Below are 26,561 nucleotides of genomic sequence, written 5' to 3'. Positions count from 1 at the left end.
TCGATTCACCCCATTGTTCCCCATGGGTAGGTCTTAGGAACATCAAAGCATCCTACTATGTACTGAAGTGCTACCAAAGGATTGGGTTGTGTAATAGCGTGATGGGTTTGACCACCAAACCCACAAAAGAAATTGGCAAGTGGGCAATTTTTTTAAATTTTTTCAACCTTAACCACCATAGGATCCTATAGGGGTTTGGGGAAAGTTTAATTTGTTTTAAAGAATTGACCATCTATTTTGTGGGTTGGGTTAGTAGGTAGCACCCATCACACCCAACCCACTTTGCTACCCCTAGGACCTATCCATGGGGAACAATGGATGATTCGAGTTCCCCATTGTTCCCTATAGGTGAATTTCTTTTCTTTTCTTTTTCTTTTTTTGTGAATTTCTGATTCAGTTTGTTGAACTGGCTGGCTATGGCTGGCTGGTTCAATGAATCAATTTAGTTTTCTGCTATTTGATTTGAGGTTGGATTTAATCACAAAAAACGATTCCTGCACATCTTTACTTACTACATTATCTCTGGCTGGCTGGAGTAGCCCAACAGGTAGGTTTCAGGGGAAATTTCAGCCCCTGCCCCCAACCTCACAAAAAAGGTACTCTGCTGTGGTCCTAAAATCAAACCAAATGAACATTAGGAGCAGATCTAATTGGTTTTATCATTTAATACAGGTGGCCATTGTTATCCACTGTTTCAGCATTTCTGCAGATGGGTCTTAGAGACCCGGTTTCATTATCAAGGGTACTAAAAATTTACTGTTTTTGCATATACACAATTCCTGGGCCAATGACTTCTGGTGTCACTTCTAGTGACACTTCTGGTACAGAGGCAGCATGTAGCCATTTTGTGGCTCATGCTTTTTGTTTTTTGTTTTTAAAAGCCTGCAAATATTGGCAGAAAATTGGCTGGTTTGGAGTGCATTGCTGGAGATCTGGAAAGGAAGGTACTGTTCTGTACTACTTTTATTTCTGCTTCCCTCCTGTGTTTTTTGTTATTTTTCCTGGAAAGATTTTTGGTAGGCACCTAACCCCTGGAATCCCATAGAGTTAAGGTTTCATTATTCATGGTGTCTGTATTAGCTATTGTAGGCAAGAATGGAACCCCTGCAAATAATGAAGGCCTCCTGTATTTACATAGCAATGTTGATGCACATGGTGCATTGTAGGATGCTTACATGAGATTTAGGTTATATGAAAAAGTAATTTCCACACAGCACATAATTAATCTACAGAAATCACTACACAAGATTTGGTAGCCACTAATTCAGATAGCTTTAAAAGAAATTAATGATGACTACATATACTACCTCCTGCTTTAGACGGGAAGTATCCCTCTGAATACCAGCTGCAGGGGAGCAAAGGCAAGAGAAGAATATTGCCTTCATCTCCTACTTGTGGCTTTTCCAGCGGCATTTGGTTGGCTCCTATGGGAAACAGGATGCTGGACTAGACTGACCTTTAGCCTGATCCAACAAGGCTCTTCTTATGTTCTTATAGTGTAGCACAAGCAAAAGACAGCCCTGTGTCCAGAAGAGCTTACAATCTAAATGTTAAGGAAGTAGAGACATAGATGGGAAAGGGAAGCAAGGGTAAATGGTGAAGAAAATGCACAAATGCCCATTACATGTACCTGCAGTATGGCTCATTTCAATGGGGATGAGAACTAAGAGGTAAATTTTTGAGTTTTGAGTTGGGATTTGAGTTAGAAAAAGAGGTGGTGCCATGTAGGTGTTCTGGGAGAGAGTTCCAGAAAGTAGAGTCATTTAAGGGGGCAAGAGATTTTTTTGGTGACTGAAGATGGTAGAATTGGAGACATGCATATGAGTTCTTTAAAAGGTGTCCTCAATTTCTCTTTCCAGTGCTTAAGACATCACCTTGAAATGTTGGAAAATAACACTCATCTGCAGTTCCGCTATGTATTCCTCCTTGATTCTTCACATATATCATTATCCATCCACTCTGCATTTTGGAAGAACACCAGATAAGACTGGCCTTCCACATTATCTTAACCATCAGCAAAAGACCAAGCATAGTAAATCAAATGAAAATTATAATGAGCCATGGCCATATAAGCTTCCTCCTTATTAGATTGTATTTCCTATACTTTAATGCCTAACTTTTTGCTAAAGCAAGAGGTCAAAGCTCAACTGTCTTTTCAGGGCATTTTCAAAAACACTAAGAAGAGACAATGTGAAGGCTGTGGTATTTAAATCGGAAACTTTAAAGTGATTTGCATATCCTCAACTCATTGAGCTTTGTCTACTTTCTCTTATTAACTAATTCAAAATTTTAATTAACTAGCTGATAGCTAAATGTGACTTGCATGGAATCAAAAGCCTCTTGGGAGACACCAGAACTTCCCTTCTGAGCACATATTCAGGCTCAAACTTTATCTTGAGTTGGGATTTGGGTTGGACACCAGCTTCAGAAGAGAGAGGAAGGGAGTGTTCCATCTATCCTGTGGCCTCCTGCCCTGGAAGATGGTGAATGGAGGCTGTGGTGAGTACCAGCAGCTGCCTCTCTGTTATCCTGAGGCGCTCTCTCTCTCTCTCTCTCTCTCTCTCTCTCTCTCTCTCTCTCTCGGAGCAACATTGCTGCAGGCCTCTGTTGGTGGCAGAGCTGCAGCTCCTAAGAGGGGCCAGAGTGCAGACTCAGCAGTCCCTGCTGGTCCTGCATCATTTCCTGGACTGGCAGTATAAAAGAGCACACTGCTCTGGGTGGCGAGCTCAACACCCGCGAGGTCGCCACCCAAGGGGTGTCACCAATGGGGGGTTACCCCTTTGGGAACCATGAGGGCAAGGGTTCCACTCTGCATGCTAGGAGTAGTTTTAGCTTTTTATTTATGTGCCTGAGTGAGGATGTGAACCTGGGGGAATCTGGGCTGCTTCACTTAGAGTGGTTTTGAGTAGGGGCAGGTATGGCGTGGGGTCTTGTTTATATCAGAAGGGGGGGGGGAAGAGTGGCTCATCATTTTATTCCTATAATATTCTAGTTGTTTCCATAATGGGAGGGTTTCTGGCTGCTCTACCAGCTTGTCGTTTGGCCTGCTGGTGCTACTGTTTAATGCCAGGTCAGTCCAGAACAAAATCTCTACCATACACATTTTAATTGTGGAAGAAGGGGCCAACCTGGTTTGTATTATGGAGACCTGGGTGGGGGAGCTGGGAGATTTTAGTTTTCCCAGCTGTATGCAGCTGGGTATTTAGTGCAGCATCAGAATAGGCTGGAGGGCTGGGGGGTGTGGGGGGTGTCGCTGTAATTTATAAAAGCTCTATTTTCCTCTCTAAGTCCTGTATCCAATTGAGTGCCGGTTCAGAGTGCTTGGTGTTGGGCTCTTGGGACAGAGTGGGGATTTTGTTGGAGTACCACCCATGCCACTGCCCAGCTATCTCCCTGCCTGAGCTCATGAGGTGGTTTCAGATTTGATAACTCCCAGAATGGTTGTTCTGAATGACTTCAACATCCATGCTGAGGCTGACTTGTCTGGGGTGGCTCAGGACTACATGGCTGCCACAAGAACCATGGGATGGTTCCAACATATTGTTGGCCCAACACATAAATTGGGGCATACTCTGGATCTGTTTTTTTTGACTGAACAGGAGGATGGTGATTTAAAAGTGGGGGGTATGTCACATCACTCTGTAAAAGTGGGGGGGGGGTCTATAAAAATGGTCTACTCCCAGAGACTGATGGACTCCAATGGATTCCTGAGGGCTCTGGGGGATTTTCCAGCGGGTATGACAGGCACTCTTGTCGAAGCTCCAGAATGAAGAAATGGCTCGGATGGTTGACACAATTGCTCCCAAGCACCCTCTCCTGCAAAGCAGAGCCCATGGAGCACCTTGGTATACACCTAAGCTGAGGGTGATGAAGCAAGCTGGGAGTTGGTGGAACATAAGTGGAGAAAAACTCAGGGTGAGTCTGAGTGAACACAGGTTAGAGCTCATTATCGAGCCTATTCTGTGGCAGTGAGAGAACAGCAGTCGGCAGGGGGTGCTCATTGATCCAGCACTGTCACTAGAGGGTCACGTGACCTCTGTGGCTCAAAGCGTTTTTTATCAGCTTTGGCTGATACACCAACTGCAAACTTTCCTGGATAGGGGTAGTTTGGCAACAGTTACTCATGCTCTGGTAACCTCTTGCTTAGATTACTGCAATGCTCTGTACGTGGGGGTACCTTTGAAAAATGGCCCAGGAACTGCAGCTGGTACAAAATAGAGCTGCAAGGTTATTAACTGGGACTGGATGTTTTGAGCAGATTACACCAGTGCTTCGTCAGCCGCACTGGCTCCCAGTCCTTTTCCAGGCCCAATTAAAAGTGCTGTTTTTAACCTTTTAAAGCCTTAAGTAGCTTGGGACCGGGTTACATGAGAGAATGCCTTGCCCTATGTGTCCCAGCCTGGACCTTAAGATCTTCTTCAGAGGCCCTCCTCTGAGTGCCCCTGCCAAATGAGGTAGGGCAGGTGGCTACTAGGGAGAGGGCCTTTTCGGTGGTTGCACCCCTTTTATGGAATAGCCTCCCCAGTAAGGCTCACCTGGCTTCATCACTTATGGAATAGCCTCCTGCATCCCACAATGCACCATGCTTCTCATGTGGCTCTTTGGGGGATTTCCCCTTCTGGGCACTCCTGCTGCCCAGCTCTCTGAACACTCAGGCTGCAGGTAGTCCAAGTGTTCATATGACTGTTGGGTGGGTAGAAGGGTGCACTTGCACCTTTCTACCTCAATATAAGCCCAAAAACAAAACTTGGGCTACCCCAGTGATGAGTGCCAGGATTGGCACTGATCCCAGCACTCCACACAAGCTGCCCTACCCAGGTAGGCTGCTCATGTGCATGACTTAGCTATGTAGCCACAATCTTGGACTTGCCATCAAGTGGGCAGTGAACCATTTGCAAATAATATACCTGTATGATACACCTGTTTCCAAACACTAATTTATCTGTTCATACTTTATATGTTTGGTATATACTTAAAGAAATAAATGTTATGTACACTCTTTGGCATGCAAAGAGTCTTATGGCTGGATCAGATTGACAAAATTCAATCAGTTTTAGAACAGAAACAAATAAATGAATGAAAGCAAACTTTCTCTGGCTTAAGAACATAAGAACAGCCCTGCTGGATCAGGCCCAAGGCCCATCTAGTCCAGCATCCTGTTTCACACAGTGGCCCACCAGATGCCGCTGAAAGCCTACAGGCAGGAGTTGAGGGCATGCCCTCTCTCCTGCTATTACTCCCCTGCAACTGATATTCAGAGGCGTCCTATCTCTGAGGATGGAGGTGGTCTATAGCCCTCAGACTAGTAGCCGTTGATAGGTCTATCAACGGCTCTCCTCCATGAAGTTAGCCAAACCCTTCTTAAAGCCAGCCAGATTGTTGGCTGTCACCACAACCTGTGGCAGAGAATTTCACAAATTGATTATGCGTTCTGTGAAAAGGTTCTTCTGTTTGTTGGTCCTAGATTTCCTGGCATTAAATTTCATGGGATAACTCCTGGTTCTAGTGTTATGTAAGAGGGAGAAAAAAATATCTCTGTCCACTTTCTCCACACCATGCATGATTTTATAGACCTCTATGATGTCTCCCCGCAGTCATCTTTTTTCTAAACTAAAAAGCCCCAAGTGTTGTAGTCTTGCCTCATAAGAAAGGTGCTTTAGGCCCCTGATCATCTCAGCTGCCCTCTTCTGCACCTTTTCCAGTTCTACAAAGTCCTCCTTTAGATGTGGTAACCAGAACTGTATGTAGTACTCCAAGTGTGGCTGCACCATAGTTTTGTATAAGGGCATTATAATATTAGCAGTTTTATCTTCAATCCCCTTCCTAGCATGGAACTGGCCTTTTTCACAGCTGCCGCACATTGAGTCAACACTTTCAACGAGCTGTCCACCATGACCCCAAGATCCCTCTCCTGGTCAGTCACTGACAGCTCAGTCACTAAAAGCATCCATGTGAATTGCTTTGGATTTGTATTGAAATGCACCAAAGTTTTTAAATATGAAGTATGAACATCTTAATCATTTGAAATGTTAGATTTTGATTTTAGGAAATAATAACCTTTTAGGCCATATTCGTGTGTGTGTGTGTGTGTGTGTGTGTGTGTGTGTGTGTACACTTGCATGCATGATTTGCAAGTTTTTCTCTCTTGCAGTTAAAATGGGCTCCAAAGGGTTCTTTTGATATTTCCCAGTATAGTGTTGGGGCTAAAAATATGAGCCATGAGCTGGGACATCATTGGTCTAAATCTGCCATGGGGACCACACTGGGACCATGTGTTGCGATATTCAAATCCAGACTGGCTCAGCAGCATAAGCTGGAAATAGAGGACTGGTTTAGTTTGGATGATACTTGGTTTGCTGCCTGACCACCTGTGATAAGGATGTGCCATAAGTGTGCATGTGCTTTTCAGGTCCCCTTTCCCTAAGACGTTTAAACTAATATTTGTATCATGTGTAGGCCTCACGCAATTAGGGAAAGACACTCAGTCTGCCATGAGAGGGGGAAGAATGTGTGTGCTCTCAGCATGCACACGTCCTTATCATGTGTGGTCAGGCTGGTGGATGTAGTATCTCCCAAACAAGCCCACTAAGTACTGCTCTGTTGATCAGAGGAAGGCCACGCTCCTAGAATTTATTCTGAGCCTGACCACTCCAGACTCTTCATAGTGAGGTCATCCACATAATCAAAAACTGTGTTCTGTCGAGTTTTGGGAGCTGTGTATGCTCCCAATTTTTGGTTGTGTGGAAGCAAAGTAGGAAGAAAACCTGGGTAGAAGTGATTGAGTGGAAGCAAGGTAGGAGGAAGTGTTACCAGTTTTTTCTCCTACCTTGCTTCCACACAACTACTTCTACCCAGTGTAGAATCCAAGGGAAAGAGTTGTGGTATACAAGGACAAGGCAGTGGAGTGGAATCAGGAATAGTAATAGTTTAATGAAATATATATTATGTACAGAGAGGCAAGGGCAGACTGTTTTTCAGTGCTCTTGGGGCTGGCTGTTTGTTAGCTCTACCTCTACTCCAGGATTGGAATACAAGCCCCATTCAAAAGCTCAGCTGGCCTGGATCAAGGAATGGATTAACCAAAAACATCACACCCAGGTTTTCCTCCTGCCTTGCTTCCACACAATCAAAAATTGGGAGCACAGAAAGCTCCCAAACCTAGGTAGTTTTTGATTGTGTAGATGACCTCATTGCCTGTCAACTGCAGGGCTTGATGTTATGTTATGTTATGTTATGTACCCTTCTGCTTTTCAGAAAGTCTCTGAGGCCTATGCACAGAGAGTCCGTAGTAGGCTAGGTTCCAGTAGTATTATATACATACCTGGGAGGAGCCTAAGTAAGGGCAAGTGAAGCCACAGACTAAGTAAGGGCAAGAAGTATGGGCAAAGTGAAGTCAGAGCCTAGTAAGGGCAAGACGTCACCAAGCCCCGCCCACTGAAGGGCAAGCTGTCATCAATCCCCTCCCACGGAAGGGCATGACATCACCACAGTAGGGAGGAGTTGTAAACCCTCCAGAGAACATGCCCAGGCATGCCCAGAGCCTCCTGTACCATGAGCCCTACCCACCTGACCTGTGAGGACCAATAGGAAGGAGTTCCCACCCTGCGTGTCATTGTGCTCTTATTGGTTGATAAGGGATACTGGTGGATATAAGTAGCATGCTCAGGTGTAGGTTCCTGCAGAAGGGACCATTGTACAGTTTTGCAGAGAGAATGTCTGATTTTGAGACACCCTCACGCCCCACGACCCTACCTTTACCGATGGCACCTGTGAAGCCTAGAAGGGGTCGTTCCAAATATGGTTTAATGAGGAGCCTCTCCTACTCTCCACCCTCGAGCCTGAAAAATGGACAAGATCTGGACTCCTGTGCCACTCCTGAAGGTGTAACTGTGGAAACGGAGAACAGAGATCCTCAAGAAGTAGGGTGGGAATCTGAGAGCCGTGAACCACCAGGAACAGCCCTAAAGCAGAGAAACGTGAGTTCTTCATCATCATCAGATTCTGAAACATAAGCTCCTGTGAAACCAAAGCTGCGTAGGAAAAAAGAATGGGTTAGGAGCAGACCCCACTTTGATTGGTGTGATGAGCAATGTTGTGATAGTTCATGTGGGGAGTATACATATTCTGATGAGTGTGGGTGCGGATCTGAGCAGTGGTCATCCAGGCCAAGGGTATCCTATTGTGTGCTCAAATGCTGCAGTTCGAGCGAAGATTGGTCATCATGTGAATGTGAGACGCCGAGTCCTAGCCAGAATCATTACTCTTATTGTAGGGCTGTGTGTTTCACATCAGCATCTGAGAGTGAGGAGGATGTCACTGATGGATGTGTACTTACAATACCTGCAGAGAAAACAGCAGCTGAGGAGCAGGACGAATCGGTTGAAGAACCATCTATGGGAACTGGACCCCGAGAGTCTGAAGAGGCGATTGTGGAACCTGAGGGGAGAGAACCAGTACCCCCCAATCCCAGAAACGTGAGTTCATCATCCTCAGATTCTGAAACAGAAGCTCCTGTGAAACCAAAGCTGCGTAGGAAAAAAAGGGTGAATAAGAAGCATCAGCTGAATAAGGGTGCTGATGAGTCTGGCTCCCTATCTTTCATGTCAAACAGGCCTCAGGAGTACCAGTGTGCCGATCAGCGTTGTTGGATGTGCGACGATTGTGAGACACCATGGCCATCCAGCCCTACAGAGGCTTACTTAAGGGATGTAAGCGTTACATCAGCAGCCGAAGGTGAGGAGGAATGTATGGATAGTGGTATGGTTACCAAGGCCATGCCTGAAGAGCTAAATGAAAATGTGGAGGTTCCCAAGATGGTGAGCCACATGCCTTTTATTGTGTATGATTAGTTTGTTTTACTTAATGCCCTGTTTTATTAAAGTGTTGTCCCCTCTTATTTGTACAGGCCAGGAACTTTGAGAACATGCATCTTGGCGATGTCAACCTTTCCTGTATCACATGTGTCTGTGCTGAAAACGATCAATAAAAGAATTTTGTTTGAAAAAATGTGTGTTCATACCTGTGTTAAGTAGCACCATGGCGGAACATGAGAAAATCCTAAAGAAAATATATTACACACCAGGGAACGTAGGAAGCTACGGTGGTGTAGAACCTCTATATCAAGAGGCCAGGCAGAACACTAAGCTGAGTAAAAGACAAGTTAAGACATGGTTGTCAGAGCAGGATGCTTACACACTGCATAAACCTGCGAGGATACATTTTAAAAGAAACAAGACGGTTGTTTCAGGGGTTGATGTACAATGGCAAGCCGATCTAGTGGACATGCAACAATTTTCTAAATACAACGATGACTACAAGTACATATTGACAGTTGTGGATATTCTATCTAAATACGCATGGTGTGTACCTCTAAAAGACAAAAAGGGCAGGGAAGTGGCCAGGGCTTTTAAAGCTATTTTCAGTGAAGGCCGAAAACCTAGAAAGCTCCAGACGGACAGAGGGGGCGAGTTTTTAAATAAGACAGTAGGGGCCCTATTAAAGGAACAAGAAATACACCATTTCGTCACGAACAATGATGTCAAAGCTGCTGTGGTTGAGCGGTTTAACCGAACACTAAAAACACGAATGTGGAGGTTTTTCACAGCTCACAATACCTTCAGATATATCGATGTTTTACCGGAACTCATAAAGAGCTATAACCACAGTTTTCACAGAACCATACAAAACAGGCCTGTGGATGTTAAGCCTTCCAATGAGTTGGCTGTATGGAAAACTGTTTACGGTAACACTAGCCACAAAAAAGCCAAGACTCTTATGCTAAAAAAAGGTGATCATGTCAGGATTTCAAAGATTAAAGGAAGGTTTGAGAAAGGCTATGAACAGAACTACACCACAGAATTGTTTATAGTGGACCAAGTCATCAGAAGAAGGGAAAGACCTGTTTACCTGTTAAAAGATTACATGGGGGAGGCAGTTCATGGCAGCTTCTATCAGGAAGAAATGCAGAAAGTTAAAGAGGGGGCGGACAAGGTGTACAGGGTTGAAAAAATTATTGATACAAAAGGACGTGGAAGAGTAAAACAACATTTAGTGAAGTGGGCAGGTTGGCCTGATAAGTTCAACAGCTGGGTGCCTGCTTCAGATCTATGCGAACCGGTGTAGAATGGCAGGCAGAGGGTTTTATGTTACTCTACCCAGTAATGCCAGCCATAAGACCTTCCCACAGAACACTAGTTCTGCCTACACTATCCAATTAGCAAAGCCCCTGGATCTTCCTGGAGAGTGGGAAGTGGGCCTCGCTGAGATACAGTACCCGCACAGCTGGAACACTATTACGGAGGATACACCCTTTGAATATACCAGGTGGCCAAGGACGCGGCTCTTCACTGTACGAAAGGGGTATTACCCAAGCATTACAGATTTGGTTGACAATATTAATGAAATCGCAAGCACCAAGGCAGCCATGGAGGGTACGACCCTGAAATATGACCCTGTGAGTTCATATATACAGATCGATGGTCGTGACAATTCTTTTGCTTTTTCAGCGGAAGCAGAATTAGCCCACATATTAGGACTCCATCCTGACACACCTACCAAAAAATTCCCTTTCCCTGCAGACATAACTGGGGGGTTTAACACACTGTTTGTTTATACAGACATTGTGGAACATCAGATAGTGGGAGACCACTATGTGCGCCTTTTGCGGAACGTACCCCTACAAGGGAAAAATGGGGAACGTGTTACCATTGTCTACGATAAGCCCCACTATATCCCAGTGAGCAAAAACCACATCAACACGATAACAGTAGAAATAAAGAACGACCAAGACCGGAATGTATCATTCCGTTTCGGCAAGGTGATTGTGAAGCTGCACTTTCGGCCCCAGAGAGGTGCGCAGTTTTAAAAAAAAATTAAAAATGCCAACTCTGAAAAGTTATGGGGATCCCACCCTTTACAAAAACTATTACAGGGCCCAGGCAGGAAGGGCCCTCACCGGTTATGCGGGCACGCCTGTCATGTATGGTGCCGGCATAGGTGGTATATTCCGGCGCCTATTCAGGATGGCAGCACCCTTTTTGATAAAGGGGTTGGGGATCCTTAAACCACACTTTAAAACAGCCGCCCAAGGTATTGCTAAAGACGTTGCTGGTCACATCACTCAAACAGTTGTGAATAGGATGGCCCATAACCCAACCACCCAAAGAGGATCAGGGCTCATGTATATCAAGAGAAAACGAAAAGCATCACGTGTGCAACTAAAGGGACCTCCCTGTCCTCTTAAAAGAAAAGCTGTGAGACAGACGAAGGCTCATAAGCGTAAACGTGGCCCTAAGAGGAAGAGGAGAGGCTCCGCCGGGGATATCTTTTAAAAACACACAATGGCTTTTATACATAGCAGCTCTGAAGAATGTGTTAAGTCTGAACTGGACCTGTTTCAAATTGCTCCGACGCAAACCAGTATTGAAAGAAGCGTGTATGTTGAAGTGCCACCCTTAACAGCTCTGGCAGACAATGCCCCTTTGGATTTCTTTATTGCAGGGGCAAGGGGATTTTTACATGGACTTAAATAACACGCTTCTATACGTGTGCTGTAGAATTGTCAATGAGGATGGAACGGCTCTTGCCCAGGATGCAGCAGTAGGGCTAGTGAATTACCCTATTGCGACCCTGTTTAGCCAGGTGGATGTAACCCTGGGAGACCGTCTTGTCAGTCAGAGCAGCAGTACCTATCCCTACAGGGCTATCATCGAAACGCTGATGAATTACAGCGAGAACACCCTAGCCACCCAATTCTCAGCAGGTTTATTTTATAAGGACACAGCCGCCCATCAGGACGGCCGAACGTTGGACGGCGGAAATTCTGGATTTATAGAAAGGGCCGCCTTTATGGCTAGAAGCCGGAAGGTAGACCTGCTGGGGCGTCTTCATGCAGATCTGTTTTTTCAAGAAAAACTACTGTTAAATGGTGTAGATGTGAAAATTAAGCTAACACGCAGCAAGGATGCATTCTGTTTGATGGCTGATGGGGCTAACCCCCAATACAAGTTGCAGATAGTGTCAGCTTCTCTCTTTATCAAGAAATGTTACCTGAACCCTGTTGTGCGTTTAGCACATGCAGAGGCTTTGCTCACAGCCAATGCGAAATACCCTGTGGACCGTGTGAGTATGAAAGTGTTTAGCATACCGATTGGAAGTCGTGTCAGCAATCAGGAAAATTTATTTTTAGGACAACTACCCAAAACTGTCATAATTGGTTTTGTGGATAATGATGCCTTTAGCGGAACATTCTCTAAGAACCCCTTCAATTTCAAACATTATGAAATTAACTTTGCATGTCTTTATATGGACAGCACCCCTGTGCCCATGAAGCCGTACCAGCCTGACTTTCAAACCGGTAATTGTGTCCGCGAGTACATGGGCCTTGCGCAGGCCACTGGTAAGCATCTGGAAGATAGAGCACTGCTCATTAACAGGGAAGAATATAGGAAGGGCTACACACTGCTAGCTTTTGATCTGACTCCAGACCAAGAATGTGGGGGTCACTATTCCCTGATTAAAACCGGGAACCTGAGAGCAGAAATACGTTTTGCCAGACCCCTACCGACAACAATCAACATGCTTGTGTATGCCGTATTCGATAATCTCATAGAGATAAATCACAGGAGGAATGTGCTGTTTGACTATATGTGAAATGGATAGCATACAGTTAACTCGTGTGTTGTCTGTAAGCCCCTGCTCCCAAAAGACCTTCTTTGGAGTTTTTCCTAATGATGGGTTGCCGAGAAAGAGACTGCTACAAAGACCGACCGGTCTAGTGGTGAACACGCATCCTTCCAATCAGGCCGGAGAGCATTGGCTTGCCATTTACTTGACAGAGGACAACCGGGGAGAATTTTTTGATTTTTATGGACACCCCCCAAATTACCCTCTGTTTCCCAAAACCATCATGAATTTCCTAAGAAAAAATGCCAACCAGATAATCTTTCAACCACGTCAGCTACAAGCTTCAGATGCCGTGACATGTGGCTACCACTGTGTGTTTTTTCTGCAACAGAGGAGTAAGGGGTTAACATTTAAACAGATTCAAGAATTGTATTCTGAGGATTTAGAAAGAAATGACCAAATGGTGGAGATGTATGTTAAGAAAAAGAAATGCATACCTAGACATGCCCCAAATTGTTTCCAAAACACCCAAGTCTGTGGATCTTGTACTGATTTTCACAGAACAATAAAGTAAGCCTTGAGGCTTTAAAAAAAAAAAAAAAAAAGAGTATGTGTGCTTGTGTCTTCCTTACCCACAAAAAACAGCAACTACCATCTGGAAAAAATATATATTTCAGAGAAAAAAATTATTTGTCACATTATGTAACAGGTTACAACTGGAGCCAGTGAGTTCTCAAGGGTATTTTAGGAGTCCGGGGTGTAGGAGTTAAGAGTAGAGGGCTAGCTCTAGGGGTAGGATTCTTCACATGCTCCAAAAACTCCCTGCTGGTAGGGTTTCCTGCAATAGAGGTAGGGACATTTAACTCTGCCAAACCGCTCATGAACAGATCCCAGCCTTTAGGGAAACGTTTGGGGGGCAGTGCATGAACTTGGGTGAATGCTTTGATCAGGTCAACCATGTTGGAACCTTCAACAGCAGCACCTTTATAGACAAAACGACCCCTCTCATCCCACGCTGTAACTGGAGCATTATGCCTCAGCTTGTTTAACAAAATCTTTGCTGGGTTCCTACAACGCACAGGTAAAGTGTCCAAGATTTCCTGAAAGGAGGGATCCGGGCTATGTGGAACTTCAGCAGCAGGCAGCTCGGGTTGGGGTAGAAACAGGTTTAGTTTTCCTTTCTCTTCATCACCCTTTCTTACGTGGGTTAAATATTTTTGAAGTAGAGCTTCACAGAGTTTAGCTTTTTCATATTCTGTTAAACCTGTCCTCTGAAGAACCCCTTGCATTTCAGCATCTAAAGCATAGATAGCACCAGTCCTGATGTTTTCCTCCTTGGGAAAATTAGTCTTTAAACCTTCTAATTGACTTTTAGGAACCAAGAACATTTTTTCAGCGTGTTCCATTAGCGTCTAGTTAGAAGACCCGTTATCAGAGGAATGGCAATGCTTAAGAGAGGAGCAATAAATCCCCCAGATTGTTTTACAAGCAGCTTCTTTTTTCTTAGAGACACACGTTTGTTACTCAGGTTTTTAATTATGCTGCACCTTCTTCTTAGTAAGCTCACCTGTCTTGGGGATAAAGGAATGTTCCCTTTCAAGGTGTTCAACGCTATCTCTGATATAGCAGCAATTAGGTCATCAGATGCTGAGCATAAAATGGCTTTTCTCTGCTTTGGTGAAGTTTTAATAATAAGTTTTAAGAGGGCAAGATTTCTCTTCAGGCATTTAGACATGATGTCCCTCAGAGGAGGCCTGGTTGTAATATGTGTCACCAGAGATTAAAGACCTCCCCTTTTGTATCCGGGCTGTACTTTCTTCATGGTGTACACCACTGGCCAGTCAGGAGGGAAAAGGCCACTTCTGAGCCTGTAGGATTCTGGGGTTTCAGGATTTAAATCCACAACCAGATAACCATAGGGCTTTTGAGTAGCATCAGCGTATGCCTCCATGAAATATCTGACATTGCCTGGGAAAATTTGACGTGCCAGAGTTACAATCTGTAACTTATCCCTAGGATTTTTGAAGAGCACCATATACTTAGCATTAAGGCTTATGGTACGTGCGGCTTTTCCTTTACAGAATACATTCTGTGTAATGAAAAAAATACTCAGGTTCCGGTGGTGAACGTATTGCGTAAACCCCTTTTCAATCTGACTGTTGTCAGAACAAGAAGCCATAAGGTCATCCAGTACCAGAAAGCAGTTTTTATTGGGGGGTAACAGCTCATCATCTGTCAGCTGCAAGGGTATACCCTCCACAAAGGTAATGATTGGATATTTACAGGCCAGTTCTTTATACAGAGGCTGCCAACAGGCATAACACCATACAATTTTATCAGGAACAACAGATAGGACAGAGTGAGCATTGTCCAACATGTTTTTTATAAAAAAACTTTTGCCACAGTTACTAGGACCAGCCAGAATGGCTGAGAAGGGGTGCTGCCAGCGGGTATCCATTTAAAAACCGTAAGGCACTGTTTTAAACCCGTTAACAATGACACGTTTGTCAAAAACAACCCTCTGTGTTTTCCTTAGAGTTTTTGTTTCGAGCGTCCACTGCTTTTTGTTCCTTACTATACCTTTCTGTTCCACTACAATCTCACGGGGAGGGACCTCACCAGCAGTGTAGGCAAAGACAAGATCTTTGAGAGTGTCAAAATTAATTTTTTGATTATTCGCATAATTCAAAGTTATTCCTTTCACCTTTACACAGGTTTCGCCCCCAGACAACTTGTACCCGTAAGATTTAGGACCGGTGCTCACGAACTCAGTGATGTATTGATCTGAGGGCAGCTCGCTGGTCAGCTCCCCTAAAAAATCACCGAGGGGTGGGTTGTACAAACCTTCACGGCTTACAAATATCACAGAATCTGTATCGTGGTATAAACAGCGGTCTTGCAGTTTGTGTAACAGTTGGTACAACTCTAGACGGCCGTAGGCTGTTGTAAAACAGGCTAGGAAAACATTGGTGGTACCTGAGGTTGTTATGCGGTCTTGGGTATGTTTCCAACAAACACAGCATGTGTCATCATCAATAAATTCACACATTGAAACCTCATACTTATTTGAAAACAGATAGTGAAAAAACATATCAGGGTCCCTCAGAATGGATGTGTTAGGCAGGTTTGTTCTCTGAGCAAACTTACCCCACAAAGAATTTAAAAACAATTTGGCAATTTGACGCTTTGTAGGGTTGACATCAATCTGATCCTGGCGCAAGAGCACTCCTTCTCTTTTATGGTAATCGCGGATGTATTTCTCTTTATCCTCAGCACTAACACACCACTGGGGAAACCCCGATGCTTCCTGCTTCTGCCTGAGAAAGGTATTGATATAACCTGTGAAGAGTTTGTCAGATTTTTTTTCAAAATGCCACACCTCATAGATTTTCACAACGTTATACCCCCTGGCCATAGCCTCCATCAGTTCGACTGTACACCATGTACCAGTAAGTGCCCGCTGCTCATTCGTGTGTTCACATTCTTCCAACTGTTTGGTAGTTGCACAAGTCATGCATAGAGGGAATATGAGTTTCCCATCCACTTTGACGGGTAGTACGGGGAAAAAAAGTCCCCGGGGTGTGTAGACCTTCACTTTGGCTAAGCCAAAATAGTCAGAGAGGGGTCCAAAGTTCTCATAAATGATTTTGGGATGCCCCAGAGGATACTCTCTCTGTTTCATAATAAAAGGATACAGGCTGGTAAAATCCCTATAATGGATCTGTTCATCCCTCTTTGCTTTGTAATATAAGCTAACACAGCCGGTCCTACCCCCGAATAATGCATCCCTGGGCTGCAGAGACTCTGGAAACTGCTGCTCTGCCAAGAAACTCTGCACTTCTGCAGAGGTTCTTAGGATGTTATTCCACTCATGCTCCCATATAGATCTGACTTCAAAACCCATCTTCTTTAGCACAGCTGATTTTCTTTCTGTACCATTGTGAAGAAATTCATATGTTTTGGCCAGCAGGGGGTGCTGGGCCTGCGAATCATAACACTGGGGACAGCCATGCCAAAAGCATCCATTAAACTCAAAGGCTGTCTTCTTACCCTCTATGACAGCATAGCCATCGAGGTAATACTCTTTGGCTTCATCTTCAACATACCTTAGGTTTCTGGGGATTACAACTTTAAATTCCCCACCCTTCAAAGCATGCTGAATATCTATCTTTTCCTTCTGCTCTATATATGCCAACCACTGAATAGAGGGTGTGGAGAATCTTTTACACTGCTTGTGATAATTATCTGGAGAGGGTATGGCAATCCTGCCCTCCTCAAGAAACTTGTAGCGATACATTTTTAAGCACACACTAGCCAAGGTGAGGTATTGAAAAGGATCAATACCCACACACTCAAAGACCCATTTCTTACCCTTGCGCACAGGAACGGTTCGGAGGGTCATCTCTATGAGCTCATGTCTATATTTTGTACAGGCCTGCATTAAGATGTTTACATCTTGATGACAGTAAGAGGCCAGTTCCTTCTGCAAGTCAAAGGTGTTTGACTTGTTCTGTTCATACCAAGCCAGGAACGCTGACCTTTCACTGGGCATCATTCTGTCAAAACCATAATGTATGGGGTCAGGCATTTCCCCTACATATTCCCAATTTTCTTCTGTATTAAAGAAGTGGGGAAAATATCCTTTAGCCTCTTGGAAGCCCATGGCTTTGGGTAACTTTGCCAGGGCCATTGGTAAATGACATAGGGAGTCCAGAAATTTTATACCCAATCTTTTGATAGTTATACATATCACCTTGCCACCTTGAGTAATCAAATCAACATCAAACCGCTCCTTGAGTATCCCCCCTAGGATTAGATAGGCATCATATCCACGGAAATTATGGCATATGAAATGGGTTTTCTTGAAACTCAGGTCTGAGGTAAATGTCCGAATAAAGTCCTTTAGACAGGTGTCTCCCTTAAATTCCCAGCTCTCACCAGCGGGCTTCCATTTCTTTTTAGGAACAGATTTTACTGTTTCCTGTTTAAAAGCTTTTGCTACAATTAGATTCGGTATATGTACCCCACTTTCCTGTCTACATTCACAATCATAAAAGACATATCTGATTGATAGTTTAGGTTGCTTAATTTTTCCTAGGTAGCAGTCATGATTTTCAATATCCCCCTCAAAATAGTCATAACAGGTACGGCACTGTTTCCCTTGACACACCCTTTTAGATTCATGATTTAAATCTACATAATGATCACACTTTGAACATAATATTCTCAGAGTGCAATCTACCTTATCCTCTGATGCAAGTTTTTCGTGTATGGTTAGACAGGCCTTGGATCTGCACTGGAGTTTGCATGTGGGGCACCTGTGTATCCTCCCTACTTTTTTAGGGCACTCTTTTCTCAAACAGCGCCGACACGTGTACATACAATCATGTGTGTGAGAATAGGGTGTACTACATATCTGACAAAAGTTTCTGGACCCAAAGAACCCACCAATATTCTTAATCCCATAATAGTGATCATTGTACAGCAGCATGTAGCAGGTGTCTGTGTAGTTCTGCTCATCAGTTTTAAAAATCCCCCACTTAGTGCCATTCCAGTGAACAACGGGTATCTTGACCTGTAAATACTGTTCAACAGCTGACACATCAGTTAGGGAAACCTTTTTCTGATGTGACCAACCAAGGTCCGTGTGCATTTTCTCAGCATCAGCTATTATTTGTTCAAGTGTAGGACTATTTGACATGAGGGCTAGCACGCCACCGGCAAAACAGAGATTGGTACCTTGTATATGAGCATCAATCAAATGTTGTTGTTTTCTCTCTATGATAGAACTATAAGGGATGGTCATTATGGATCTTCGGGAGCCCCCTTCTGGAGGGTTTACTATTACGACATTTAACCTTAAAGTATCATCCCCCGAGATTTCAGCATAACTTTGGAGTAAGTTGCTAATGGCTGTTAAGTATTCCTCAGCATTTAACTCATTCCTGTTTCTTCTGACCATAAACAGTGGATTATTCAGGCGGTCACCCTGTAATCGGAGTTGAACATAATCATTGGGGCCTATCACCCTATTTACAGTGTCTAATAGACTCTGGATGGCAGTGTGTATGCCCGCAAGGGCTTCATGATAGGAGCGTGCTCTATGTAAATTCACAAAACGAAATTCAAAATACATTTCACGGGCTCTGTAGCGGTTGTTGAGCCTTTCCCAATTCCTGATAGGCTCTAAGTACACATCCCCACCTTCACCATCATCAGTGTCTGAGTGGTAACTCACAACTGAATCAACAGTGTTCTGTGTTTCAGGGAGAGTTTCTGCTTCTGTTTCTGTAGATTGTACAGAATCAGAATCAGTTTGTGTATCAGAGTTTAGTGTCCTACCACCTCCCCACTGTGTGGCAAATGTAGTTTTGTTATAGGGATACATCAGTTCATTTTTAATATCTTTCAGAAAGTCAGCCATGCCAGGCAGATTGTATCTTCTGACATCTCCTTCCAGAAATTCTGTTATGCATGATTGGTACTGCTTGAACCTCGTGACAATTTTCTGCTTCTCTGTGATGCTCTTTTCATTTTCTGTTATCTTGTGGCTCAACTGAGTTAGACGTTCACCAGCTTCCATTAGCTCCTTTGCAAATATGAGCACCTGGGCTTGGTCAGGCCGCTGTTGCACAGCATCACCAGCAAGTTCTAAAGTCAAGAACACATACACAGGTATTAGAAAACTATAAGCCCTAACTCCCACACCCCTGCTACTGATATAAGTCTTGTCACTTTTTAAAAACTAATACACCTGGGGGATCTCCAAAACTCATAATTATGTGTTAAGGTTGCTACCCAAGGTATTACAGGGGCTGGGTTCTAATACATAGATCACTTACCCGATTCCTCATGTTCCTGTTTTTTTTATTTCTTCACGGGAGGAACTCCTTCTGACTGATGAGCTATAAACAAGAACAAAGATACATACGTTTATCCCTCAAGACCTTATAGCTTAGGAATATATTTATTTATACAGGTCTATGACTGTTGCTTGTGTCTATCCTGTTTCTTTTTTAGATGGTGATCCCTTTGGGGACAGGGTTCCATCTCATTTATTTATTATTTCTCTGTGTAAACCACCCTGTGCACTTTTTGGAAGGGTGGTATAGAAATGGAATGAATAAATTTATTAGGGATTAATATTTTGTATCTCTTACGTTGGCCAAGATGTCTTCTTTTCAAAGCTCTTTTCACTCTCCCTCCTTCAGAGGTACCAGGCTCCCCTGTGTTTAAAAATAAATAAAATATTGTTACACAGAGCCTATGTGTTTCATCATTGTGTTAGTTAGGGTTTTTATTTTCTTACCTGGAAGCTCCTGTACGCTATTGTTAACACCAGAACCCTCAGCTACCTGGTTAACTGTGGAGAGAGTGAGATTCTCTGTTAACCTGTTTGCAACTGCATAATTATAAACTATCATAGAGTGAAAAGTTACTTGCCATTGCATCCCTTTGCAGACGGCTGCCCCTGCTTTGCAGAGACCTTGGGCTTACCTATAATATAGAAGAAAGGATAGAAATTATATACATTTACACAGAGCCTATAACATATATGCTTAAACAGCATTGTGTTAGTTAGGAGTTTTTATTTTCTTACCGGGAAGATCATCATGAGTGATAACAATCTCTGGCAAAACCATTGGCACATGGCTGACTGTGAAGAGAGGGAGATTATTTGTTAACCTATTAACACATTGTTGATATGCATCATCAATGTGTTAGTTAGGGGTTTTTATTTTCTAACCTGTAAGATCCTCATCATCTGTGATAATGATCTCTGGTAATTCCACTTGTACTTGGTTGGCTGTGAAGAGAGGGAGATTCTTTGTTAAACTAATAGCCTATAACATATATACATCATCAATGTGTTAGTTAGGACATGTTACCTAACCTGTTAGATCTTCATCTGTGATAAGGAGCTCAGGCAAATCCTCTGGTACTTGTTTGACTGTTAAGAGAGAGGAAGATTCTTTGTTAAGCTGTTTGTAACTGTTTGATCCTAATAAGAATAATGAACATATGTGTTTCTTACCCTCAAACAGCTGCTTTCTTTTCACACTTCCTGCTGAGGTATTTGATTTGGCTAAAATCAGAACAATATACAGTTACTCAGGGTCTATCACATACACATGTACAAATCTAGCTCCCAGATATAGGATATATAATTACTACTATTTACACTGTGCCCTGTGAGCTTCTGCTTCTGGTTCTTGTTCTGGTTCCGGTCCCGGTCCCGGTTCTGGTTCTTCTGATTCGGAAGGGGGAGTTAAGGGTTCATACATGGGTGAATTAGACCGCTGTGTAAGTATAAAGTCATCTATAGAAGACAGAATATATATATAAACTTACTAATACACATGATTCACAAATATGTGATAATAATACCTATTAATTATGATCAATACCTGCTGAATCATAGTCTGATGTATCCATAGTTCTATGTTTAGTTGCATAAGCAAGCTGTTCCTGTGCCATAGATATACATGGATGGCTAGAATATATCAAAATAATTAATTGTAATTACTTTTATGAATTGTATGTACTTTATTTAAGCACATACATAATGTATGTTTAACTATTCAAAAAAAAAAAGAACTCTGAGGGAATAGTTTAAAAGAGCAGATTGAACTGAGCAGGGGATTTGAAATACAAGAATTATATATATATAAATCATTTAAAACAGAGAGAGAAGAAGAGAGAGAGCACATGTTGGGGGGAGGGAGGAGGGGGTGTGGAGGGATAGCACATGGTAGGGTGAGAGCACATGTGATTGCATGAGAGCACATGTGGTGGTGGTGGTGGGGTAGCATGTGTTTGGATGAGAGTACATGGGGGGGTGGCATTTGAGGCATGCTGGAGGTAGCAGTGACAAGGCTTGAGGGGTGTAAAACGGTCAGAGAAGAGGGGATAATGACAATAATTGAGTGAAAAAGGGTTTCTGTGGCAGAGAGAGGGGTTCCAAATACATGAAGAACATAGAACACTATTAAACATAATCATTATTATTGTAAGCTTAAATAAAAAGCATGGCTTCAAGGCAGGAATAGTTTAAAAGAGCGGTTTGAACTGAACAGGGGAATTGAAATACAAGAATTATATATATATATATAAATCATTTAAAACAGAGAGAGAAGAAGAGAGAGAGCACATGTTGGGGGGGGGGAGGAGGGAGGAGGAGGGGTGTGGAGGGATAGCACATGGTAGGGTGAGAGCACATGTGATTGCATGAGAGCACATGTGGTGGGGGAAGCCTGTGTTTGGATGAGAGTACATTGTTGGGGGGGGTGGCATTTGAGGCATGCTGGAGGAAGCAGTGACTAGGCTTGAGGGGTGTAAAACGGTCAGAGAAGAGGGGATAATGACAATAATTGAGTGAAAAAGGGTTTCTGTGGCAGAGAGAGGGGTTTCAAATACATGAAGAACATAGAACACTATTAAACATAATCATTATTATTGTAAGCTTAAATAAAAAGCATGGCTTCAAGGCAGGAATAGTTTAAAAGAGCGGTTTGAACTGAACAGGGGAATTGAAATACAAGAATTATATATATATATATAAATCATTTAAAACAGAGAGAGAAGAAGAGAGAGAGCACATGTTGGGGGGGGGAGGAGGGAGGAGGAGGGGTGTGGAGGGATAGCACATGGTAGGGTGAGAGCACATGTGATTGCATGAGAGCACATGTGGTGGGGGTAGCCTGTGTTTGGATGAGAGTACATTGTTGGGGGGGGGGTGGCATTTGAGGCATGCTGGAGGAAGCAGTGACTAGGCTTGAGGGGTGTAAAACGGTCAGAGAAGAGGGGATAATGACAATAATTGAGTGAAAAAGGGTTTCTGTGGCAGAGAGAGGGGTTTCAAATACATGAAGAACATAGAACACTATTAAACATAATCATTATTATTGTAAGCTTAAATAAAAAGCATGTGCTTTTAAAACATTCTTAACTATTTAACATTTAACTAATAAAAACATTTAACTAATAAAAAAAACAAAACTCTGAGGGGAGATTTTAAAAGACAGAACAAGGAGAAGACACTTTAAACAATTCCTTAATTATAGAAAGAGCAGTTCTGAAATATATTTAAAATCACCATCAGCCCATACTTTAAAATAGTCTTAACTATTAATACAGTTCTGAAACATATTTAAAATCACCATCAGCCCATACTTTAAAATAGTCTTAACTATTAATACTTAAGCACATGCTTAACTATTAATAATAATAAAAAAACAAAACTCTGAGGGGAGATTTTAAAAGACAGAATATGTGCTTTGAAAGGCAAGGAGAAGACATTTTAAACAATTCCTTAATTATAGAAAGCTCAGTTCTGAAACATATTTAAAATCACCATCAGCCCATACTTTAAAATAGTCTTAACTATTAATACTTAAGCACATGCTTAACTATTAATAATAATAAAAAAACAAAACTCTGAGGGGAGATTTTAAAAGACAGAATATGTGCTTTGAAAGGCAAGGAGAAGACATTTTAAACAATTCCTTAATTATAGAAAGCTCAGTTCTGAAACATATTTAAAAATGTAACGGCTCAGCAAGGCTGAGCACATGGTCATAAACTGATAAGAAAAAAATTGGCCATGTACTTACCTCCTGTTGATTCTTTGGGGGGTCTTTGCGGAGAGAAAGAGGAAAAATTTTGGTGTAGCACAAGCATTTAAACCCCCAGGGGGTTCACGTCAGAAAGGGCTGGGCACCCTCTGGATTGGCCTGCATAAACCCTATAGAATATGCACCAATAGCTATCGAGGGGTACAGAACGTATGGTTTTTTCTTAGAAACCCAAGGATGGGGTGAAATTTCTATTGGTCTGCATAGCTGCTCTATAGAATATTAGCCTATAGTAAATCTACAGCATTGACCATCCCTCTCTAACTCCCACCCCATCCCACCCCCTTCTTACACAAAGAGACCCTCCGGGTGTTATCTAATTCTTACACTTTTTTTTTTTTAAATTATGACCGTTTTTTGATACCAGAACACTGGCGGGTTGTTTTTTTTTTGAATACCAGAACTGTTTAAAAAATGCCTCTTTATTTACAGAGAAACCCAATGTAGATTTCTCTAACCAGAAATGTAGATGTCTTTAATTAACGTCTATGTGTTAAATGCATGCTGCTATGCTCAACAGGAACGGAGTTTTTTCTGTTGGAGACCTAACAGAGGTCTTATCTTATGACTGCTGCTTTTAACTTCAGAAAGAATGGAGACAAGCTCCATTTTCTCTCTCTCGGAATCATTTTTTATTTAACACAGTCCTTAATTTACTGGCTAATACCTAAAAGACAGTAGTTTTTCTTGGGGGGTGGTGGGGACAGATCTGCATGTTGGATAGCAGAACACTGGCGGTTTTTTGTTTTTTTTAATACCAGAAAATTTTTAAAATGCCTTTTTCTTTTTTCTTTTCACAGAAACCCAATGTAGATTTCTCTAACCAGAAATGTAGATGTCTTTAATTAACGTCTATGTGTTAATTGCATGCTGCTATGCTCAACAGGAACGGAGTTTTTTCTGTTGGAGACCTAACAGAGGTCTTATCTTATGACTGCTGCTTTAACTTCAGAAAGAATGGAGACAAGCTCCATTTTCTCTCTCTCGGAATCATTTTTTATTTTTTCAGAGAAAGCCAAGTGTAGATTGCTAGCCTTCTCTAACATCTACAGGACAGTAATTTTGATGCCTTTAATTAGTGTGTGTGTGTTAATTGCTAATCCCACCCTGCTCTCATGCTTTTTGGCTAACAGGGCTGATTTAAAATACAGCCTCCCCCAGCCCCCCCCCCCCCCACTCTTCTCGCACACAGACCAGCACACAGGCTACTGTCTTATCTCCTGACAGCAGCCTGCTCCCCCCACCACCCTTCCAGCACTCATGAATGCAGGGAGACAGACAGCCATATTTTTTAGCTTAAAAATCATCATCTTTATTGAGGTGGTAGAGACTTCAGAAATGTTTTATACTCTCTTTCTTGTATCACATTATTCACAAAAAAATACAATGCCATATCTCCCGGCTTCAAAATATTGTTCAGAACATTCCGTGGATTATCAGAAGTATACAGTTTAGTAAAAATAATTAAAGATTCGTGGACTATTTCCTCGGTCAGAACCAGACATTTTACTGCATACCCTAAACAGACAAGTAGGTGGAAAAATGATTTAAGACACAATTTAGAACAGAGCTTCTTAATAAATGTAGCAATTTGATTCTCAGAGTAACGTAAGCAGTCATGCGCTTCTTGACCCGGGGCACGAATGCTGCAGCCAGAACAGGCATCCCTGGCATAAGACCTCAGGCAATAATTCATAATTCCATAGATAACAACTCTCACAAGTTTTTTCATAGCCCCTCTACGCCTCGCTGGGGCAATATAAGGTTCTTCATTGATATTCAGACCCAAAAATTTCTGCATTGCTTCACGAGAAGGCTTCAGACTTTTCAAAAGGGCTGAATTCTAAAGGGAGACAAGAAAAGACTATTAGTTTAATGTCATTTTTCTCACACACACACACACATACACCCCTTCAAAACCTAGCCTGTAAAATATATTTACCTGTGGCTCAGCTGCCATGGTTGCCAGGATCTCTTGCCATATTTCCCTTGTCTCCGCTTGTTCTTCAGCATAGGTTTTCACAGGAGGTCCTTCATCATCTGAACTGGTGCTAATATAGCGTTTTCTTGGCTTAGGTGTAGAATCTGGCTGATTTGTTGCCAAATTAGGGCTCTGAGGAGATCCCATCATCAAACCCACAAGCAAACAGTAGAATTGTTACCTTTATGCAAAGGGGGCTATGCTACAAGCCTTGTAGGATACTCCATGCAGCAGCAACACTATAAGCCTTGAACGGCTGGCTGGGAACTCCTTCCTATTGGTCCTCACAGGTCAGGTGGGTAGGGCTCATGGTACAGGAGGCTCTGGGCATGCCTGGGCATGTTCTCTGGAGGGTTTACAACTCCTCCCTACTGTGGTGATGTCATGCCCTTCCGTGGGAGGGGATTGATGACAGCTTGCCCTTCAGTGGGCGGGGCTTGGTGACGTCTTGCCCTTACTAGGCTCTGACTTCACTTTGCCCATACTTCTTGCCCTTACTTAGTCTGTGGCTTCACTTGCCCTTACTTAGGCTCCTCCCAGGTATGTATATAATACTACTGGTTCCATCCTCAGGCCCTGAGGTTTCTGGTTCAAGTCCTCGAGTCCCTGGCAAAATCTTACTTCAACCACAAACTCACTAGAGCCCGCTTCTATTATTTTATTTGAGAGCTCATGTGTCCGCCATACACATGTACATGTTTTGTGTGAATAACTGTACATATGTTCATTTTAAAAGCGAAGCTGAATACAGGCTCCCTGAAATATAGACTACAGAGAGGCAGAATACTGCTGTACATACATTTAGTGTAGTGTGTGAATAAATAGTTTTGAACTAAGCACAGGTTGCATGTGTGTTTAACATAATGTGTGAATAGCACTTTGATTACCTTAGAAAAGCCACTACCACCTCAACAATCCCATCTGTAATATGGAGATAATAATACTGGCCATCTTACAGGCCATTTGTAAAGCTTACTGAGATAATATATGTTAAGCACTTTCACTTGGGGGTTTTGCACAAAAGTTGTTTACTAGGGAACATGACATATAAACAATGGCAACAAATGCTCTTTAAGCATCTCTCATGCCAACTTCCAAAATGACTTTTCATTAAATTTGGCAAATGAGAAAACCAAATGAGAAGTTCATAAATTCACAAATTTAGTTTAAGTCCTCATAATTTTTGTCTCCTCTTCCCCACTCCCCGTCAGACAACTGACAGTTCACCATAACTTGCAACTTATAGATGTGCAAGAATTTGGAAGCTCCCAACCTTTTATGCTTTTTCTGATCATTAGGACCTTTTAAAATGAGATGGCTCA

The 26,561-nt window shown here is 42.7% G+C and overlaps 4 protein-coding genes across 4 annotated transcripts; 2 read left to right on the top strand and 2 right to left on the bottom strand.

Annotated features, from left to right (window-relative positions):
- The first annotated feature begins 7,760 nt into the window (after positions 1 to 7,760).
- Positions 7,761 to 9,006, top strand: LOC128327394 (uncharacterized). Its single transcript, XM_053256195.1, has 4 exons — positions 7,761 to 7,976; positions 8,347 to 8,474; positions 8,612 to 8,816; positions 8,906 to 9,006. The coding sequence occupies exons 1-4, from the start codon at positions 7,761 to 7,763 to the stop codon at positions 8,984 to 8,986; spliced, it is 630 nt and encodes a 209-aa protein (XP_053112170.1). The 3' UTR covers positions 8,987 to 9,006.
- Positions 9,007 to 11,718: 2,712 nt separating this feature from the next.
- LOC128327393 (uncharacterized protein F54H12.2-like) lies at positions 11,719 to 12,651 on the top strand. Its single transcript, XM_053256194.1, has one exon. The coding sequence runs from the start codon at positions 11,719 to 11,721 to the stop codon at positions 12,649 to 12,651; it is 933 nt and encodes a 310-aa protein (XP_053112169.1).
- A 6,486-nt stretch (positions 12,652 to 19,137) lies between these two features.
- Positions 19,138 to 23,319, bottom strand: LOC128327876 (uncharacterized). Its single transcript, XM_053257171.1, has 12 exons — positions 23,238 to 23,319; positions 21,033 to 21,118; positions 20,807 to 20,944; positions 20,660 to 20,710; positions 20,519 to 20,575; positions 20,372 to 20,431; positions 20,225 to 20,281; positions 20,068 to 20,121; positions 19,934 to 19,987; positions 19,785 to 19,850; positions 19,467 to 19,529; positions 19,138 to 19,275 (listed from the first exon to the last, which is right to left on the bottom strand). The coding sequence occupies exons 2-11, from the start codon at positions 21,100 to 21,102 to the stop codon at positions 19,492 to 19,494; spliced, it is 645 nt and encodes a 214-aa protein (XP_053113146.1). The 5' UTR covers positions 21,103 to 21,118; positions 23,238 to 23,319; the 3' UTR covers positions 19,138 to 19,275; positions 19,467 to 19,491.
- A 1,232-nt stretch (positions 23,320 to 24,551) lies between these two features.
- Positions 24,552 to 25,480, bottom strand: LOC128327875 (uncharacterized). Its single transcript, XM_053257169.1, has 2 exons — positions 25,201 to 25,480; positions 24,552 to 25,101 (listed from the first exon to the last, which is right to left on the bottom strand). Exons 1-2 carry the CDS (start codon positions 25,387 to 25,389, stop codon positions 24,571 to 24,573), a joined length of 720 nt encoding a protein of 239 aa, XP_053113144.1. The 5' UTR covers positions 25,390 to 25,480; the 3' UTR covers positions 24,552 to 24,570.
- Positions 25,481 to 26,561: the final 1,081 nt, after the last annotated feature.

This window comes from Hemicordylus capensis, chromosome 5 (assembly GCF_027244095.1).
Source record: "Hemicordylus capensis ecotype Gifberg chromosome 5, rHemCap1.1.pri, whole genome shotgun sequence".
NCBI classification, from domain to species: Eukaryota; Metazoa; Chordata; class Lepidosauria; order Squamata; family Cordylidae; genus Hemicordylus; species Hemicordylus capensis.
The sequence above is the reverse complement of the archived record's forward strand: the minus strand, read 5'-3'. Positions and strand labels throughout refer to the sequence as shown.